General features: G+C 53.8%; 1 protein-coding gene across 1 annotated transcript in view; it reads right to left on the bottom strand.

The window, feature by feature from the left end:
• The window catches only part of SHANK3 (SH3 and multiple ankyrin repeat domains 3), a 289,287-nt gene extending 272,253 nt beyond the window's left edge, over positions 1–17,034 (bottom strand). Inside the window, exon 1 of the mRNA XM_030456676.1 lies at positions 16,935–17,034. Within this exon, the coding sequence (XP_030312536.1) occupies positions 16,935–16,997 (63 nt within the window). The 5' untranslated portion in view covers positions 16,998–17,034. The remainder of the gene's footprint in view (positions 1–16,934) is intronic.
• Positions 17,035–20,577: the final 3,543 nt, after the last annotated feature.

Consider the following 20,577-nt stretch of genomic DNA (forward strand, 5'->3'; position numbering starts at 1 on the left):
GAGAAGCCCCTGTGGCTTGAAAAATGAAAAGATTTAAGGAAATAACACAACCAACAGAAAAAGCAAGTCTATAAGGTCATACTCAGCCCAGCCCTCAGAGTCCCCGTGAGGAGCAGCTCTGCCCTCCTGCCACCAGCTGCTCCCAGGGCTGGTGACATGGATCTCACTCCCACCCTCCTGCAGAGCCCAAAAAGGGACCAGTCCCATCATCCACCCCTGAGGAATGTGCTCATAACCAGCCACCAGCTCATCACCACCCTTGGAGCCTGGTGGTCCAGCCAGCTTTGCCCCTACCTCGTCATCCACCTGCCCAAACCATCCCTGTCCCATTTTGCAGTGTGGATGCTGCAGGAGACCACACTGAACACCTCCCAGGATCAGGATGGACAACCTGTGCTGTGCTGTCCTCCCTCAGAGCCAGCCAACCTGCTGGAAAAAGCAATCAGGTTGGCTGGGTACAATTTAACCTCAACAGATCCAGGCTGGCTATTCCAAATCCTTCTGTCCTCTGCGTGCCTGGCCAAGGCTTTCCAGGGGACTTGCTCCACCACTTTCCCAGGGACCAGGCAAGGCCAAGAAGCTGCTTGTTCCTCACAGCTTTCCTTCCCCACCCTCCTTGATGTGAGCACTAACAAGTCACACACATTCAAAATACAATACCAGAATTTCCTGGAAACGACAGTCAGGGCTTAGCAGGTGACCCTCCTCCAGCCTGCTGCTGCTTTATGCTGGAAGGGTTCCCTGGGGAGGTGTCACCGTGTGCCTGACACCCCTCCAGGCTTTGTCCTTACCCTGTGGGAGCTGCAGCTCTGCCCATCCCAACAGGACCCCCCCGCAGCCCCAAGCTCTGGTACCACTGGTACCACACTCACATCCACGTCCCTCTGCAAACTGCTCACACTGAACAAGCTGTAAACCCAGAGGTGTTTCCTCTCCTGCTGACAAGAATCCATCCCTTGTTCCTGCTCTCCCATGCCAGCCTCTGCCTGCCACTCCCTTCTGCTCTGCACAGGCAACCTCTCCAGCCCTTACAGAAGCCTTCCCATCAAGATGCTCGATGTTCTGGCTCTGTCAGTCAGCTCTCTTACATTCATTCTCTCATATTAAAGAATTACAATAGATTAGGGAGACGTGGTCTTCTGAAAATGCAATGGTTATATCTGGTTATATGATTTTCCAGTTGATAATTTTTTCTGCTTTCCATTAACAGTGTAACTACAACACTACACACAAGTTCATCTCTTAAGCTCTCCACAATCACTCCAAGGCTTTTGCTAAAGATGGCTTCAACAGCTCCTTGCTGCTAATCTCTTTTCCCTGATATAATAGCTGTTTTGAGTGAAAAGAAAACGCACATTATTCCTGCCTACTCATCTGCTCTGCAGATAAACTTCCTTCACTAATTATCTCCTGTTTTGTTTTTTTACATCAGCTTGCTTCAGCACTCACCTGCTGATCCATTCTTTTGTGAAACTCCCCCAAAACTTGATGCTCTTAATTCAGTTTGGTTTTTCCCCCTCGCTCGCTGGGTCCCCGCTCGGCTCTGCCCTCAGCCCCGATGCTGGCAGGGACCGTGCTGGATGCTGGGCTGGGACGAGGTGCTGTGGTGCCCGGGGGTCCTTCCTGATGCTGCCACACAGCCCCCCCTGGCCGGGCCGTGCTCTGGGGGGCTGCCAGCCCCCCCACTGCCCTCCCACCCTCTCACCAGGAACCATCCCAGAGCCGGCAGAGCCGCGGCACCGGCAGCAGTGCCAGGCAGGAGCCAGGCTGGAAGGAGCATGCTGCTCTGCTGAGTGGCTTTTAATTAAAAGAAAAAAAATAATAATGACAATGTTGATAAATTTATTAACCACTCCTCTGATGATCAATTCAGGCAGTATTTGTCCAACATGTGGAGCTTTGGCAGCCTCCCAGCAGCAGCCCGAAAGCTTGACTGTTCCCAGGCAACCACAGCCTCCAGGTTCAGGCAGGACAACTTCACAATATTACCACATTTTTCAATAAAAATTCTGCTGTAAAGAGGAATTTGGAGTTGTCAAATCAACTAATGGTAATAGTAAGTTAAATAGTATTAGGAGGGCCAATATTGACTGCCTTACTACTAGATTTTACCCAGTATAAAAAATTAGCATTTTTCTTCTGTGGGCAAGTGCAGAGTTTGCAGGCTGCTGCATTTAAATACTGCAGTTCCTCTGGGTCTGTATGGAAGTTTATATCACGCTTCCTACTGAAAACAAATAACAATTACTTTGGGCACAACAACACAAAAAAACCCAACCAAACAAACTCAGAAACAACCCAGTGAAGATAAAGACAAGAATTGAACTTGTCCATGCAATAAGAATATGGGAAAAGAGTAGACTAAAAATTACCTAGTAACCATACAAAAATGACAGCTTCTTGGTGCTAAGGAACACTTCTCAGTGAGAAAAAAAATGGTCAATAGCCATGAAAAACCTTATCCATACATTCACTTTGGTCTAAAGCAAACTAAACGAAGTGAATGAACACTGCTGAAACTCCAAAGGGAAGATGCAGAGCCCTCATCAACATCACTAAGAAGGAAAAGGAGGATTTGGAGCCACAGAACCATTAACTACAACAGAGAAAATGCTAGAAGGATGCATTACTGAATCTCTGTGGGTTTTTGTTACCAAAATAAAGGCCGGGTTGGATGGCTCTGAGCACCTTGATCTAATTGAAGATGTCCCTGCTCATTGCAGGGGTTTTGGACTAGGTGACCTTTACAGGTCCCTTCCAGCTCAAACCATTCTGTGATTCACGGCTGCTTCATCCCTCAACCAGCAGGATGCTTGTGTCTGGTACCAGTCAACACGTGGACCCTTCCCTGGGCATCCCAGCAGTGTGACCACAGTGCTGGCCCAGGGGAGCAGCTTTGCAGTTCCCATCAATCTCTACTCTGCCCTGTGGGGCAGGGAGACAGCAGAGAGCTAAAATAACCTGCAGTGCCCTGCCCAGTACCACGAGAGAGTAGAAGGGACATCTCCAAGAGCTACGGTCCCTTTTTGTTTCCTGAACACTTCTCTAAACAAGCAAAGCACATCATCCTTACTTCACACACACAAGGAGAGAAACTGCTCTCCCACTCTGCAAGTGCCCAGAGAAAATCATGGAGGATGGAGATGCCTTCTGCAGCAGCAGCTCTGAGGTGGTTACAGCAGCTGCAGGAGCAGAGTGCCATGAGCTGCTCTCCAACCTTAGGACTTCAGCCCCAGGACAGCCCCAGCCTCTGTCCCACTGAGGCCAGGTGGGACAAGGCTCAAGCCCCTGTTTCTGGGCAGTGGGACAGCAGCCCCTGCCCACTGGCCAAGGCAGCTCAGTGCCCCCAGTCCCAGCCACGGCAGGAATGGGACAACAGGATTTTCCAGGTCAACCCAGAAAGGATCCAGGCTGGAAGGAGATCCAGACCCAGCTCTGTCTGTGATGCTCTAATGTGACTGAGGCTCATTTCTGCCCAGTGTGTTGTGCTGGAACAGCAGAGCCCAGACCCCAGAGCTACCCCTGAGCCTGCCCTTGGGTACCACTGCTGCACAACCCCCCCTGGCAGTGTGGTGAGCAGGATGCACAGAGAGAGACAAGGAGAAGACAGCATCAGAGAACATTCCTTCCTGACAGCCAGGGCTGTATTCATTCTGTGATCTCCCACACAAACAACTAAACTGCTTTCTTGGGCTGTTTGGGATGAAGAGAATCAAGGTGACACGTTAGGCTGGGAAAATGCTTACTAGATCATTTTATTCTTTTGATTCTTGGATTTGGAGCTACAGTGCAAAGGCATCACACCTGGAATGACCATAAATGCATGGAAGATGATGCATTAGTGTCAGGACTTCAATTTCAGAAAAGTATCAACAAGAGTGAAGCAAGTTCAGAAAACACTTCATACTAATTAGTTAACCTGAAATGATCAGTAGATGGGAAGAAGAGCAAAACAAATATTAGAACACAGGAATTACTTTAGGAGATCACTACAGTGTTGTACGAAGATAAATCATGTACAGTTATTAGTAAAACTAAATCAGTGCTCCTGCACACCCTTTGTTATGTACCATATGAACCAGGAAAAAGCTTATATCAAATGTAACTGTAAGTAGGGAAACAGAAACAGAAAATAGATCATTTGCAGGCCAGAATTTCTCCTTGTAGGTGTTCATACAACACCCAGCACACAAACACTGAAATCACAAATGAGAACCCGGCTACTGTCATAAAACCTATCAGCTTCTGACAATTATCAGTCCAGAAGCACCAGAAAGACAAATTAATGTTGCCACAAACCTACAGGGAAAATTAGGAAGGTCCCTTGGACTCCACTGCCAACAGCAAGTGTGCACTCTGCAGTTTGGTATTTCATTCTTCCAACCCAAACCATTTCATGGTTCACTCCTGAAGCAGTTCTGCCTCTCTGCCAGAGAGACCCTGGGGGTCACAGCCAGAGAGACCCTTGGAGTCACAGCCAGAGAGACCCTGGGGGTCACAGCCAGAGAGACCCTGGGTCACAGACAGCTCCACAGGGGTCCAGACAAGACCACTCACACTGCAGATGCCAAGTGAGATGCCAGATCCTGTTTGGCTCTTCACCGAGAGCAAACATGAGCCAGCAGCAGGGATGAAAAAGCCCAGCTCATAGATTCATGGAAGTGCTTGCGTTGGAGGGACCTTAAAGCTCATCCAATGCCACCCCTGCCATGGGCAGGACACCTCCCACTAGCCCAGGGTGCTCCAAGCCCCATCCAACCTGGCCTGAGACACTGCCAGGATTCTTCAGGCAGAACTCAGCTTCATGTAGCTAACAGGGAAAAAAAAAAAAAAAAAAAAAAAAAGGGTAAATGCAAGATATATTCTAAAACTGTGCTCTGTCACATCTCTTGTACCAGCACTGATGACTTTGTCATCTGGGATTTAACATTTTCTTTTCCTAGTTCAAAGCTCACTTCTCAGTCTGAGCTTGCCTACCAAGCAATGTGGATTTGGATGAACCAGAGCCAAACCCTTCTTCCATGAGTGGTGACTCTCCACAAACCACATTGAGAAGAAATCCTATGGGGCCTCTGCCCAGGAACTGGAGCTGTGAACACAAGGTACAGAGATCACCCAAGCTGGCCTGGGGCCTCAGGGGGGCAAAAGATGTCACAGGAGACGTGGGACCCATGAGGACCGGGCAGCTGGTACGTGCAGGTACCATCCTGGTACCCAGCTGCACATGGTGATAATTAACAAAAAAAACCCATGGATTTTCACACTTACAAGTCACAGCCTGATCCCCACCTCCTGGCCTGATGCCATGAGACAAGGCAAGAAAAGACCTCTCCTTGAGCCTGCTGTCCCACACAGCACTGCCATGGCCATCAGCAGCAAAGCAAGAGGTGCCAGCTCAGCCAGTACAGCTAAAGAAAACTGATGAGGTTCCAGGCCCATTCCTCAGGCTGGGAGAGCCTCATCTGCTTTTCCCAGACATACACAAGTCTGTCTGATGAAGGATAGTGCTGCTCCACAACCCTCTCCTGGCTCTGACAAGAAGCATGCAGTAGGCAAGGGGCCCAGAGTTCTAGAAAAAAAGCCCATGTTGTCATAAAAACATCCAGGATAAGGCATAACAAGAGATGGGGAAAAAAAGAGAGAGCCCACCATAGAACAAGCTCCTATGGGATACACGGAGACACCAAGTTTGGACATCTTCAGATTGTCTTAAAACCTACAGCCAAACTGTCACCTTTGGTCCAGCAGAATCAGAGAACAGAACCAGAGAATGTCAGGCTGGATGGGACCTCACTTCCTACCAAATCATCTCACCCACTATAGCAAGAGCCTTCACGTGACTGGCTTACACAGTTCATCCATCCATCCATCCCCATCCCCATCCCCATCCCCATCCCCATCCCCAGCACTGCAACTTCTTTAAAATACACTTTCTAAGGAAGGAAATTTATAAGAACCTTCCTGACACAGCCAGAGACAGCACACGGCTGAGCCAGGAACTCCTCTCCAGAGCTCTGCACGGAATGGACTCCAATTCTTCCCTCTTAAAGCCTTTTCCTGTTAACTCTGGTACAGTGTTTGGGCCCTGAATGACACTGAAAAAGAAATAATGTTGGTTCCGTTTTTTCAGCACTCATGTAGATTGGCATCTTTAAAGTAGATGAATCACACGCCCTAACCCAAGGCTGGGAAATGCTGGGGACAGAAAGAAGAAAAAGAAAAAGAAGAAAAAGAAAAAGGAAAAAAAAGGGAAAAAAAAAAAAAAAAGCCTTTTAAAGGCAGAGGTGCAGGCTGAACAGCACAGCAGGGTGAGGAGCTTGGCCCCAGCCCATGGACAGCCCCTTCTACATATGCAGAGGGCCCAACCTCCTCCAGAACCCTGGGAGAAGCACAGTGAGTCAGCTCCCCAGCTCCACTGCTGCTCTGCACATCGTGGGCAACAAAGGACTCAACAGTGTGTGCATGAAAGGTTCCCTCATAAATTCATTATTACAATTCAATTAACTTCCTGCAGGAGGGGAGGAATGGCAGAGGGGCAGCTGGGGCTGTGCTGAACCCAGGGAAGCTGCCCCTCCTCTGCCTCCCACGGGTGCAGCCTTTGCAGAAGAGGAGTGGGAACAGGAACGTGACCGAGAGGAACGAACCCCATGGACCCCACTGCTCCAGATGTACTCTCAGATAAACCCAGAAGCAACCCATTAGCAGACCAGATCCATGTCACCAACAGCCACCACCAAGCCATTAGCAGAGAAAAACCCTGACTCTGAAAGTGCACTGGGAAACTTTTCAGCTGTACTTTAAAATTTCAGGGACACTCCTGAGGTGCCTGCAGGCCCCGTGTGCTGAGGATCACATCAGCCACACAACCATAGACTGTGCTGAGCTGGAAGGGACCCATCAGGGTCATCAAGTGCAGCTCCTGTCTCTGTGTAGGGCTCCCCCAGGATTCCCCCGTGCCTGAGAGCATCATCCAAACATGTCTTGAGCTCTTCTTTTGCTGATATCGCACCTAAACCTCCCCTGATTCAGCTTCCTACCATTTCCCTGTTTGAGGTCACAGGAGTGAAGAAATTAGGGCCAATCCCATCTTTTCCCCTCTCGAGGAAGCCACAGACTGCAGTGAGGTCACCCCTCAACCTCCTTTTCTCCAAACTGAACAGTCCAGGTGACCTCAGCCACTCCTCACAGGTCATCCCTTCACATCCTTGTTGCTCTGCTTTGGATGCTCTCCAAATGGAGACATCTCTCTTGATATCTTCACCACCTCCCTGGGCAACCCACGCCAGTGCCTCACCACCCTTATGGTGAAGAACTTCTTCCTAATGTCTAATTTGAATCTACCCACCCCTGGTTTTAATCCTTTCTCCCCAGTCCCACCACTACCACAGAAGTTGGGGTGTGCTGATGCTGGGATGCCCTCCATCACCTCCATCACCAGCCCTGCACAAGGACACACATCCCAGTGTCCCCAAGCAGCAGTGGGTCCTGCTCCCCCAGTGGCACCTTGTGCCACCCCAGACAGGACAGGGCCAGGCTGTGGGGTGGCACCAGCAGGTTCAGCTCTCAGGTCACTGCCTGGGCTGCAGCAGGGAGGGGACAGGAGGGGTAGGGAGGGGATTGCCCTCCTGCCCACCCCAGAGCCATGGGGTGCTGCCAGCAAGGAGGGGTGACTCCTGGCAGTGGGGTGGGGGACCTTTCTCCCAGCATCAGAGCAAATCCCTGCAGGCAGAGCTGCTCCTTCCTCTGCTCACCCTTCAGCTCTGCCACTGAGCATCCGCCCTGCACGCCAGCAGAGAGAAGTGGGGCTGCAGCACTGCTCATGATTACTGTGAATTCCCAATAACTTCTGTGGGGTTCCTTTCATCTAAGCCTTCAGACCCAGCTTTTTTTGACACACTGATAAATAACTTTGGGCACCTGTTTCAACCTGGGCACCCTCAGCACATCCAGGGTCGTGTCACAGCACTGCCAGGTACAGGAACAGCGTGGCAGCTGGATGCAGCAGGATGCCTCATTTGGGGCTGATCCACAGAGAAACGTACTTTAAAAATGAAGCTAATCTCAGAATTTTCCACCAACCCAGATTTTAATAAAAATAATCTCCCCTGGAGATAGCTGTAATATAAAGTTGTAATACTGCTTCTCATCCTGTGGCCCATGCTTTCTTTCCAGTAACTGTGAATTATGGCTCAATTATGTTCACTTTGCCCTCCAAGCACAGGCAAGAAAAGAGAGGGAGAGGCTGCCCTGATGCCAAAAAAAAAACCCAACAAAACTGGAGTGGACAGCACAAGCTTGTGTCTGTCCCTGAGCTGCTCAGCACCTGCCTGAGCAGGACCTCCCAGCCAGGCACTAGGACAGCTTTGCAAGCACTTTCCCTCCCAGGATCTGTGAACCCCACCCTGTGCTGTCTGTCTTGGCCACAACCACCCTGGGTCAGCAGTGGAACCTTAAGAGCTAAAAATGCTCCAGCAACGACAGGTCTGCAACTGCTTCAGGGACAAAGACAAGAGAACTTTCCAGTTTGACAAGTTAGCCCAAAGAAAATGTGTCCACTGTGTCCTTCATGCCATGCTCACTCTAGGCCTTCCTCCATCCATTTCCCAGTGGTTAAACACCCCCTAATGCCCCACAGAGACACTGGGTCTCCTGCTCCCCAGCCCCACTACCACCCCATGGGGCTGCCCTGGCACCTCCTGCCTCAAAGGTGGCACCTTCTGCCCAGGAACCTGGCTCATGGGAGAGGGAGCCCACAAAGCAGCTGCCAGGCAGAGTGACAGCAGAGACTTCACAAGAAAAGGGCTTTTCTCTTTTTAAGTAGAAAAAGCAACGAGAAGGAGAATGTCCCCTTTTGGTCACTGTGGCCAAAGTCTGTGGTGGGGACACAGCTCAGCCCTGGGCAGAGCCTGCACTGACACCCACTCCAGCCCCTCTGCTGCTGTGCTGGCACCTGCCCTCTCTCCATCAGGCTTGAGGAGAACGAGCCTGTGTCCTACACCTTGCCTCAAGAACCTGAGAGCACAGGAACAATTATTCCAGAGCACAGGACACAGAAATCCTGCAGGAGAAAGCTCCCACAAGGACCCAGGGTCCAGCACACCCCACCACAAAGCTGGTGTCAGACAGGGATGGACAGAAGCATCAGCAAATCACCCAAGGATGCTGAAGGCCCCAGAGTGAACCTGATGGGCAAGAATGAAACACAAGTCCCATTTATATGGTAAATGCACCAAGCAGCATGTCCAGCTGGAGGTCAGGGAAGGAAAAGCACAACACACGTTAATGACAGCAAAATTCTACATCAGATGTGTGGCTGTGGCCATCAGGGTGAAACCTGTTTCTTCTCATTTCTCTCTCCATCACTGAACACCTCTGCCAAAGCTGTTCCTGAGCCTCCAAGGAGGAACCATCTCTGCACCTCAGCTCCTGCACTGATGCTGCTCAGCACTGCTTTTGGCATCTGCCCTAAAACAGAGAAAGGACATCCTAAACCTTAGGGTGATGTAATTGCTGCTGAGCCACTTCACAGACAAACCCTCTGCCAGGCTGCACAGCTTCACGGGAAACAGAACCAAGACAAGAACACTCAGCCCAAGGCATTTGTGATGCTGGTGCCAGGGACTCTGGTGCCATTCCTGGGTGGGGGTCTCACTCAGTCCAAAGGAAGGGGAGGATGTAAATCAGAACAAATGCACAAAATAGAGGGATGTGTCTCTTTAGTCAGCATCATCTTCAACTCCTTTCATAGAAATTCTACAAGGAAGCAAATAACTGAAGAGACAGCCTTGTCGGGGTGCCTGTCTGCACAGGAATGGTGCTGGGGAGATGGTCCCCTGGACCTGCAGGCTCCTCCTGAGCTCTGCAGGACTCTTAAGGAAGTGTCCTCACCTGCCCAGGATTAGATGGACCCCTCTGCCCTAGACAGCATGTCCTTCCTCAGCCCCCACACCAGAGGAAGGTTTGTGCACCCCCAGCTGGGGTGTCCTGGCCCAGGACCTCACCCAGGTACCTCACTGGACACCAGCAGCCACACCAGGACCTGGCTGCAGGAGAAGCCACCAGCTCCATGACCACCTCTGCTCCTCTGCAGGAGTCCCCTGTCCCCAGCCAGACACCACTGGGCAGTGGGATGGATGCCTGCAGAACCCGAGCCAGGGGGATCTGGCAGCTGGGTCTGGTGAGAGGCAGAGGGCTGACCCCACACACACCTATTTACTGTGTGTGGCTTTCTTTGAATTGGGTTTGAACAGCTTCAAGCAAATAAACTGCATCTACTCAAAACAACTCATTAAATAATTCAGTGACAGCATCCCAAAGGACACTGCACAACACTCAGCAGCTGAACTTCCCCAAAACAGCCAGGGATGCCACGGAGCGGTGCAGTGACCCGCAGCTCTCCTGCTGCAGGCAAAAGCCTCCCCCCATCCACATAATAAAGCAAAGTGGATTGATTTAAGTCAAAGTGATCACCAATTTTAACCATGATAAATCAGCTGGCAGAAAATCTGGATATAAACAATCGGGTCTGCTGTTGTTTTGCATTGATAGGCTTTAGCTGTTTTCCTAAAGAAAAGCTGAGTCAGATCAATTCTTAACCATTACATTAGATTAATTTGCAATTTCATATAGACTTTGCAACCAAAAGGGCTTTTTCCTAAGTACAGCATAACTGTATGCATCTATTTAAGCAATTTTAATATAAAATATAAATTCAATTTTTTAATTTTACCCTGGTACTTTAGAAAAGAGTGAGTAGCATATTTCTTATTTAGTAGAGGATAAGTAGGTTTTGACTTGTGATTTAAGTCAAATTGGACTAAGATAAAAATTGGCATTCAGCTCTGTTCATTCAGCATCTTGTAATATTTCTAGGTACTAACAAATTAAATACAACTACACCAAACTACCTGTGCTGAATTCATACAAAATGCGTTAGCAACCACAATATCCCCTGCACCCACAGGCAACTGACATAAAAAGGGACTTTTATGAGTAGTTACTTAAATTAACTGTTTCTTCACAGCCACCAAGATCTCAGGGCTGGGGGGTCTCAGCCTCTGGAAATTGCCTTTTATGGCTGGACTGGACGAGGAAAGCAAGAACTTCCCAGCTCCCCCCATGACCATCTGGCTCCTCACTTCAGGATATGCTCACCTAAGAGCTGACCAGGATGGAAGGAAGGGAACCCTTGTGCTGACTCGTGGTTAGGAGCTGGGTTAGTATCTGAACAGCTTCACACACTCAGCCAAGGGATTGAGGTGACCCGTTTGATCTGTGCTGACTGACCACCCAGTGTCTGGGCACCCTGGGGCCTCAGGACCCGCTCAGGACCCTTCAGCTGAAGTCATGGGGGAAAGATGAACTGCTTACTGAAAGCTGCAAGAGGGGAGATGGAGAGGAGATCTTGGGGAAAACCTCTGGTGTGAGGGTGCTGAGCCCCTGGGTGCCCAGGTTGTCCCCAGAAGCTGTGGCTGCCCCATCCCTGGAGGTGTTGAAGGTTGGATGGGGCTTGGAGCCCCCTGGGCTGGGGGAGGGGTCCCTGACCATGGCAGGGGGGGCACTGGGTGGGATTTAAGGTCCCTCCCAACCCAACTGCTTGATGGTTCCATTGTTTCTACACTTCTAACACAGCTGGTTTCTGGTCCTCACCTCTCCTGGTGGAAGGACAAACTGACACACTCTGTGGACACTGTGCCAGCCAGGTGCCCCCAAAGCCCCACAGCTACCCCCAAACCTCTCATCTTGGTGTCAGGGACACTGGATAAGCTGGAATGGTTTGTTATACTGAGGATCTCAGTCTGCTCTTCTACAGATCTCACCATCTGGATGCTGACAGAGTGCTCAAACATTTGCGTTAGGAAAACAGATGCAAAAAACCACTACAAAGGGACTTTAAAATCTGTCAGCTCTGTGCTGCAGTGAAGAGCACACAGCAGCAAAGCATGAGGCTGCACAGTGAATAGGGAAGATTAAAAAAGCAGAGCAGCTGCTTCATTCACTGAGCACTATTAATCTAATCTGAAAGAGGCTGGGTTCCTACAGAAAGACAATGTGCAGCTTGTAATCAAACAGCATCTCAAAGCATGTGCATAAGTGGTTTGATTCTCCCCTAAAAGGAGTGAAAAATCCAATACAACTATTGACACCTAGAGGTTTTCACATCAGCAGAAAGCAGATGTTTTGGCCAAGGATCAAAGTTTTCAGGGCACTTTAGGCCACTCCAAAGGTCAACTCCTGACCTCCAGCTCTTCCCTGTGCAGCAAAAAAGTTCTCCTGATTTTCCTCTCCTTTCTCTCAGGCTCCCTTCCCTCTCTGGGCAAACCAGGTTGGGTCCTGCCCCATTCTCCACCAGCTTTCCTACACCTCCATGTCCACTGTGTCCTCCTGGCCCCTGAGAAAAGCCCTTGTGGTAATGCAAGAAAAAAAAAAGCCTTTGTGGTAATGCAAAACCTTTCCAGTCCTCATTCCTCGAGTTAAAAATTACCTCAGAGAAGATAAAAATGCAAGAACATGACTTGGAGCTTTTTATTGCTGCTTTGTGATAGTAGATAAGGTGCTAAGTAGAGAGGGGTGTGGGTGGTGGGTATTTAAATCACAGGCTCCACCTGCACTGCCAGGGGCTCACAGCATCCCTGGTGCTGCTGCTGTTCAGTGTCAACACCTGGAATGAAGCTGGACACCACCAGATCCACAGGGCTCCCGACCCAGCTGCAGGCTGAAGCTCTGAAGCTAACAGGGAAAAACATTTTTTAAACCTCCAGCAGCTCCTCGGTCTGGTTTTAACATGATTTAAAAGGGAAAAAAGAGTTGCCAGCACACAATGGAGAAGAAAGGCCCTGGGAAGGCTCTGGGAGGAAGGCTCATCAGCTGTGCAGCACCGTTCCTCTAGATCTTCCTGAGCTATTTCAATATTCTCAGCTCTCTGATAGCAGCTTCCCAAGTACCACTCGTGTCTGCAAGAGGCTGTTATCTCTCTACATATATATTGTTAATGCAATGTGCCGAGCCGTGATTCCCTGAAACAAGTTTTCCCTGCTTGCAGTGAAAAAGTGAACAGAAAAGCCAGTTCCTTGTGGCTCCCCAGCTTTAACCATGGTGGCACATGGAGGGTGGGCAGCACTGCCCACCAGCTGCTGAAGGAAGGCTTTTCCTTAGGATACACCCCAGGTTTGGGCAGACACCCCACAGGATTTCAGTGCCTGCACCCAGTGCAGCCAGACAGGACTGTGATGACCACTGGAGGCCCTTCTGCTTTCTCCAAGGATTGCCCCTGCACTGCACCTTTCCTTCCACCGAGCCCCTGAGAAGGTTCCCATCCCCTCCCAAAGTGCCCCTGCAGCAAGATGTTGGTAATCTCTTCTCAAATATGTTTTAATGATCCAGACCCACAACTCGTAACTATTTCAGATAAACCAACCTGAGCTTGGGCATGCTTCTGTCACCTTAAAACACAGACTACAACCTCATGGATCTTGTGGGTGTTTTGGATAATTTTATCCTGGGTCTCCAGCACCCCCTCCCACAGCACATGGCACAGCTGAAATCTGAGCTGAAGTGGCTCTTCCCACAGGATGAGCAGCCGTGGGCCAAGACAGAGAAGCTCCACCAGTGTTAGGAGGGATCCCAAACACATTGGCCCCCTCTTCCCTTTGCCCAGGCTTGTGCACACACCCTGTGCAGGGGGACACCAGGGAGCACCAGCAGCTCCCACAGACCATGGTTAAAAGAGGGAGAAGACTCCCAGGTTACCTAACTCCAAATAAATTGCTACCTTGGGAGCTGCTACAGAGCCCAGGCTGTCAAAACAAATCAATTCCCTGCCCTAGAGCCAGGGTAGAGAATGGGTGTGTGGAGGGGAAGGCTATCACAGCACCGAGCGTGGGCACCCGGAGCTCCATGCTGGACCTGCTGCCACCAGTCCAGCTCCTGCTCTGCTGCTTCTCTGGCAGAGCTGAGCCAGGAGTGGAGGGAGGCTGAAGGGTGGCACTGGGACCTGTGGGATGCTCAGGTTCCCAGCACCATCCCACCAGCTCCCCAAACTCCCAGCTGCAGCCCTCTTGTTCCATGGGGTCTGCTCAGCCCTGAACAGGGTGCACAACCCAGGGCTCATCCCTGCCCACCCGCTCCATCCTGCACAGCCCACCCAGCAGGGGCACCCCCAAAGCCAGCACTGACACAGGAGGCAGAGGGGCTTTGCCAGCAGGGTTCTATCCAGCAAGACATGATCCCTGCAGGCAGCTGCTGAGCACTCTGGCTCTGCTCCCTCGGGAGTTCAGCACCACAGTACCTAATCACACCATCACAGGCTGCTGCTCAAACACCACACCACCGACCAGACCAGACGGTTGCTCCTCCTCCTCCCTCTCTGATACTGCAGCAGCTGCTCAAGTTTTTCAGAGCAGGAGGCAGTGAGCAGGGATTGTGCCACAGCCTGGTGCCCGGTGTCCATTCCCATCACTGTGTGTATGGGGCAGATCTGCCCCGAGTCTGCGTGTGACCCACATCAGCCCCGGTGCTGGGGGTCCTGGGGGGCATCCCCAGAGAGCAGTGCTGCCCCAGCCTCATCCACAATGGCCCCAGGAAGTCTTTCCTCTCCTGCCAACACCTACATCCACCCTGGGAGCAGCAGGGCTTTGGAACAGCAGTCTGTATGAAGCCTAGATGCCAGCACACTTCCACTCCCCGTTTTACTATTGGACTTTTAAACCACAAGTGTGAAGAAGAGTAATTTACTCATCTTTTTCATATCAATCGCTTCCATGAGCTCAGCATTTCTGCCTGCTGAGGCACCCACAGCCAGCACTGTGTTCCTCAAAGAGCTGCTTGCACATGGAGCCCTCAGTGGTGGGACATTACCTGGCTGGTCCCTGACACCTCACCAAAGCCCTGCATGGGGGAGGACCCCTCCCACAGGACAAATGCCAGCACAGGACAGACACGTCAGACCCCCAGAGCCTGGACAACACAGGACATAGTTCCACAAGAGGCAGATCCTTCAGTATCTCCAGAGCTTTCCCAGCTGCACCACAGGTACCAGGCTGTGCTTCAGAACCACGTGTTTTGCAGATGACAACAGCCCTCCCCAGGGCTGCAAATCCACCTTACAGACTGTGAACCTACCATGGTCTGTCCAGAAACCTTCCCAGCTGTCCCCACAGGGCTGCACCCTGACGGATCTCAGTTACTGCCTGATCTCTGCATCACTTGCAACTGACAGAGCCTGACTTGATGTGAAAAGCTACCTGTCCACCCTGTGCCTGGAGATGGCAAAAGAGACCATTGCCACCCTTACTGCCAGCAGAGCTGGCAGCAGCAAAGCCAGTGGCACCCCAGCCTTGTGCTGCCCCTGCCAAGCCAGATCCCAGCCCCAGGGGCACCCAGAGGTGCTGGGTCCTGCCTGGGTGGAGGGGTTCCAGGCTGGATCCTCTGCCAGATCCCCAACACTGCTCCGTGCCCACCTTGCTGGGTGGTCCAAGGGGAGCCCAGGCCAGCAGCTCCCCAGGGGCTCCTACTCTGCTGCCACCCACCCCCAGTCCACAGAGGCAGCACCAGAACTCTGCTACTACTCTCCAGCTCTTGGATATGCACCATATGCACCTGCCTCATGGGTAAGGGAGATCTGGGTGGGAAATTCCTACATTCCGCATGCAAAGATGCTCTGCATGAAGTGCCCCTTTCCTTCCACTGCCCCGGGGGATCCTGGGTCTGGCAAGGCTGAGATGCTTCACTCTGCCTCTGGGACCCTGGCTGCAGAGGGTAGGAAGGGGTCGGTGGAGTTACAACAAACCCATCTCACTGGCTCCAGCATCGCTGCTTCCTCCAAAGCCTACTCAGATTCCCAAAGCAAACCCCTCATCCCTGAAGGGCACCCCCTCACCTGCCCCCAGCACCTTGTCCCAGAGCACTGGCTCCCTGTGCAGCCCACACGTGGCCAGGCAAGCACAGGTAAGGCTCTACTCCCACTGCTCCCCCTCTAAAGAGTTCTCCTGGTCAGGGCTTTGTTACCCATAACGAGTGCTCCTGGTGTGGGGCTTCCTTACCACCACCCTCCAGGGCACTGGCTGCCCAGCCTTGACCAGGTTCAGTTTCCAAGCACTCAATCACTCCCCCGAGCACTCGAACCCCAGTGCCCCCCAGCCCTGCCCCTGCCCGGGACACCCCTGCCCTCCACGCCAGCCCTGCTGCCCCACACCACAGCCACGCTGCTGCCACACCACTGTCCCACAGTCCCGTGTCACACCTGGGCTCCCAGTGGGTCACTCCTGCAGGTCCTGCCTGTGGCACTGGCACTGTGCCCAGCACAGCACATCCCCTCACAGCGCCGTGCAAACCCCCGCGGCCACCTCAGCCTTCACACACACACCATGCACACCCGCAGACACCCTGCAGCCCGCACACCTGCCTGATCCTGCTGCCCACACAGCCACGAGCAGCTCCGGGCTCCCGCAGCCTGTCCCGGCCAGTACTGATGCCGGAGCTGATCCCGGTGCTAGAGACGGTGCTGGAGCAGTGCTGGTACCGGCTCCAGGCTGGTGATGGAGCTCCTCCAAGCTGTGCCCGCTCCCCAGGCCCAGCCCCGCGGTCCCCGGGCTGAGGCACCGGGATAACACCGGGATGGCAGCGGGATGGCAGCGCTGCAGCCGGGGCTGCCGGACTGCTCTGGCCGCATCCTCCCCGGGTGCTGCGGGGATCTGGGGAGCGGACAACGAGGAGTGGGGAGCGAGACAGCAGGGCAGTGGGGACCGAGGAGCGGGGACCGGGGACGCGGGGCAATGGGGACCAAAGAGCGGGGACCGGGGACGCGGGGCAACGGGGATGCGGGGAGTCGGGTAGCGAGCAGCGGGTCTCCGGGCAGCCGTCCTGCACCGGGCTGCCCCCCGCCCACTGCAACGCCAAGTTTGCCGGGTGGGGCCGGGGTCCGGGGGGACACTCACCGTCTGCTGGAGGTCGGGGATGCCGATGCGGACGACGATGGCGCCGGGCGCGGGCTCCTCCATGCGCGGCGGGGCCCCCAGCTTGGGGGAGCGGGGCCCGGCGGGGCCGCGGGCCGGGTCTCGCCGCGTCTCCTCCCGCAGGCCGGGCCCGGCGCCCGGCTCCCCGGCTCCGCAGGACTGTCGCTCCGGCGGCGGCGACTCGGGGCTCTCATGCTTGCTGCCGGCGGGGCTCAGAGGCATGCTCCGTGCGGCGCGGCGGGGCGGCCGGCACCGGCACCGGCACCGGCACCGGGGGCCGCGCTCACAGCCCGCCCGGGGGCCCTGCGGGAGGAAGGGGCGGTGAGGGCGCTTGCCGGGACCCGTGGGGGTACCCCGGCTGCGACCCCCAAGGGGGACCCCAGCTGGGACCGTCCCCCGGCTGGGGCCCGGGAGAGAGCCCCAGTATTGCACAGGGGCATCCCTGTGGGAACCTCCTCCCCACAGGGACTGTGGGGGCCCAGGAGAGGACCCCCACACTGCACATGGGCATCCCCACTGGGACCCCTCCCCACCATGGGCCCAGGAGAGGACCCCCACACTGCACATGGGCATCCCCACAGCAACCCCAAAGGAGCAACCCAGCAAGAGCCATCCCTTGGAAGGGACCCAACAGAGGATGCTCAACCTCTGGACAGAGTGGTATCCCCACTCTCCCCACAGGACTCCTGGCTGGCTGCCCCACACAGAGATCCCCATCTTGGTGCCCTCACCCAGGAACTCCCAAACAACCCTTCAGGAACTTCCCAGAGGCATCTCCACATGGCAGAGACCCTGTGGGGTCACACACACTCCCCACAGGCCTCCTGGTGTTGAAGGCCTTGCAGAGGACCACCCTCACCCTACATGGGAATCCCCATGTCAGAGACCTTACTGTGAAACCCCACACCACGCAGGGATCCCCACAAGTGCCCCCTTCTCTCCACAAGGGCCAGCTGCCCTACTACATGTCCCCACGATAGGCACAGCACCCACTGCAATGGAGTGGCTCTCCCCTGACACCCAGAAGGGACTCTCCTCATCCTGGCAGCAAAGCATGGACCTGCTCTGGGTGTACCCCATCCCAGGGACATGGACACCCCAAGCCTCTGCTCATGCTGGGACAGTTCATGCACGAGAGCCAACACAGAGGGTCTGTACATACCACCCTGAGGCAGAGAGTGAGTTGTCACAGCTTTGGGGCCTGTTCTGCTCTACTGTCATCTGTCTCCTCTCCACATCACCACCAATGTCCACAGTTTGCCCTCGTGGCCCTGTCCTCTGCAGCCATGATCCTCCATCTCCACATCCCCAACACCATATGTGAAGGACCTGCCTGGCTGTTTCCCATCTGCCAGGGGGACTCACAGGGGTGGCTGGACATCAGCAGGACAAGCAGATGTGACCCAGGGGGTCAGCACCCTGCCTGCTGTTGGGTTTTACAGGGAAAGGTCTTGGTTCTGACCCAGTAAACTGATCATCCTGTAGCTGCTGGAGTGCTGCCAGTTGTGAGATCCCTGACACCCCCACTCTGTGCAGACATGATTACCTGGGCTGGCCCCAGGGCTCTCAGCTCCAGCAGCATCTCCAGCAGCCCCCGGGGCCAGGAGCTGGAGCTGCCTGCCAGGGCCTTCCCAAACCACCTCACACTTGTACAACAGGATGCAGCACTGCCCTTGTGCCAAAGCTTTGGGAGCAGGAGCTGGCTGACCTCTGTTTCCACCCCGGAAACCTGTCTGGGTCAGAGAAGCCATGTGCACACCCTGGACTGGTGGCAAGCCCATCTTCCCTTAGCTCCAGCATGGAGCCACCACTGATTTGGCTGATCACCACCATGGGCTGCTATTTCTGCCAGCCCCCCCCCACCAGGGAGGGCTAATTAAAGGCAGGAGGACCCTGCCCACCCAGGCCAAGCCTTGGCACCCAGGCCAGCCCCTGCTCTGACAGGAGCAGATGGGATGAGCCCTGCAGGACCACGCATGGGACTGCGTCTGGCCCATCACTGGCTGGGATTCAAGGCTCCAATCTACACGACAGCCCTCAAACAGAAATAGCCCCCAAACCACTGAGAGCTGGAGAGATTTACAGTGTGGCCTGGATCTGTCCAGGAAATGACTAATGGTTCTTCCTTCAGCCCTCCCAGCCTGAGGCCGAGGGACTGCACACGACAGGCATCAGTGATCCCATCTGCCAGACCAGCCCCGGGAAAGCTCCCAGCTGGAGCAGCATCTGCTGCAAATGCCTCCTGGCTCTGCCAGGCAGAAGGATGAGGCTGCAGCCCCAGACCTGGAAGTGCTGGGTCACAGGGGGAGTCCAACGTGTCCAGGAGCACAAGCACTGCAATGCTGTGGCACCGGTCCCAGGACAGAAATCACAGCTCAGTCGTGACAGAGAGATCAGCCCAAAAGCCACCAGAGTCTCTGGGCTCCTCCTTTCCTTTGATCCACACCTGCACCCTGTGCTGCAGAGCCCCAGGTCCTGGCTGCTGCTAGACAGGGTCTGGAGAGTGTCCAGAGAAGGGAATGGAGCTGGGGAAGGGGCTGGAGAGCAAGGAGAAGGTCTGGAGAAGTTGTGAGGAGCAGCTGAGGGCCCTGGGGGTGTTGATCCTGGAGCAGAGGAGGCTGAGGGGAGACCTTGTGGCTCTCTGCAACCCCCTGAGAGGAGGTTGGAGCCAGGGGGGGTCGGGCTCTGCTCCCAAGGAACAAGGGATGGGACAAGAGGAACTTTGGGCACAACTCAAGTGGTGCCAGGGGAGGTTTAGGTTGGAGCTGGGGAAGAATTTCTGCCTGGAAAGGGTTGTCAGGGCCTGGCCCAGGCTGCCCAGGGCAGGGCTGGAGTCCCCATCATCCCTGGGGGGGCTTCAGACCCTGGAGATGTGGGGATGAGGGACATGGTTTAGCACTGGATCAGGGTTAGGTTAGTGGTTGGAGTCCATGAGCTTAAAGGTCTTTTCCAAACAGAACAGTTCTGTGATTCACTGACACAATGAAGTTGAACATGAAGTTCCACTGGGAAAAATGCACACAGTAAGGAGAGAACTCATCAGAAATAAAAGCAACATGTGGCCTGACTGCATCTCATGGATATGCATCCACAGAGGTGAGCAGGCCCTGCATCAGATGGGGCAGTGGCCATGCACCCTTGTGTGCACCCTGGCAACCAGAGGGCAGGAAGATGTCCCACAGCTGGGGCACATCTCCAAGGCCAGGCTGGATGGGGCTTGGAGCAGCCTGGTCTGGCAGGAGGTGTCCCTGCCCATGGCAGAGGGCTTGGATGAGTTTTAAGGTCCCTTCCAACCCAAACCATTCCATGATTCTATGATACACCTGCACCTTCACAGAGCTGGCAGAAAGCCTGGAGCCAAGACAAAGGAATATTTTGGATGCAAACCCATCTGCCCAAAGGCACCGAGCTGGCCAGGATCTATCCCCTAAAGCCAATCTGCAGCCAGGGTGTCCTCAGAGGCAGAGATGGCTCTGGCTTGTGGCCTTTCAGGGACAAACATCCCTCCTCCACCCAGCCTGGCAGCAGCACCCACCCCAGCCCACGGGCCTGCAGCTCTGTTCAACTATTGCTGCTCTTTGGTTTTATTTCTTTCCTTTTTTTCCTGCCTTGTTATTTCACTAGG

The sequence above is a fragment of the Calypte anna genome, chromosome 10 (genome assembly GCF_003957555.1).
Source record: "Calypte anna isolate BGI_N300 chromosome 10, bCalAnn1_v1.p, whole genome shotgun sequence".
Lineage (NCBI taxonomy): Eukaryota > Metazoa > Chordata > Aves > Apodiformes > Trochilidae > Calypte > Calypte anna.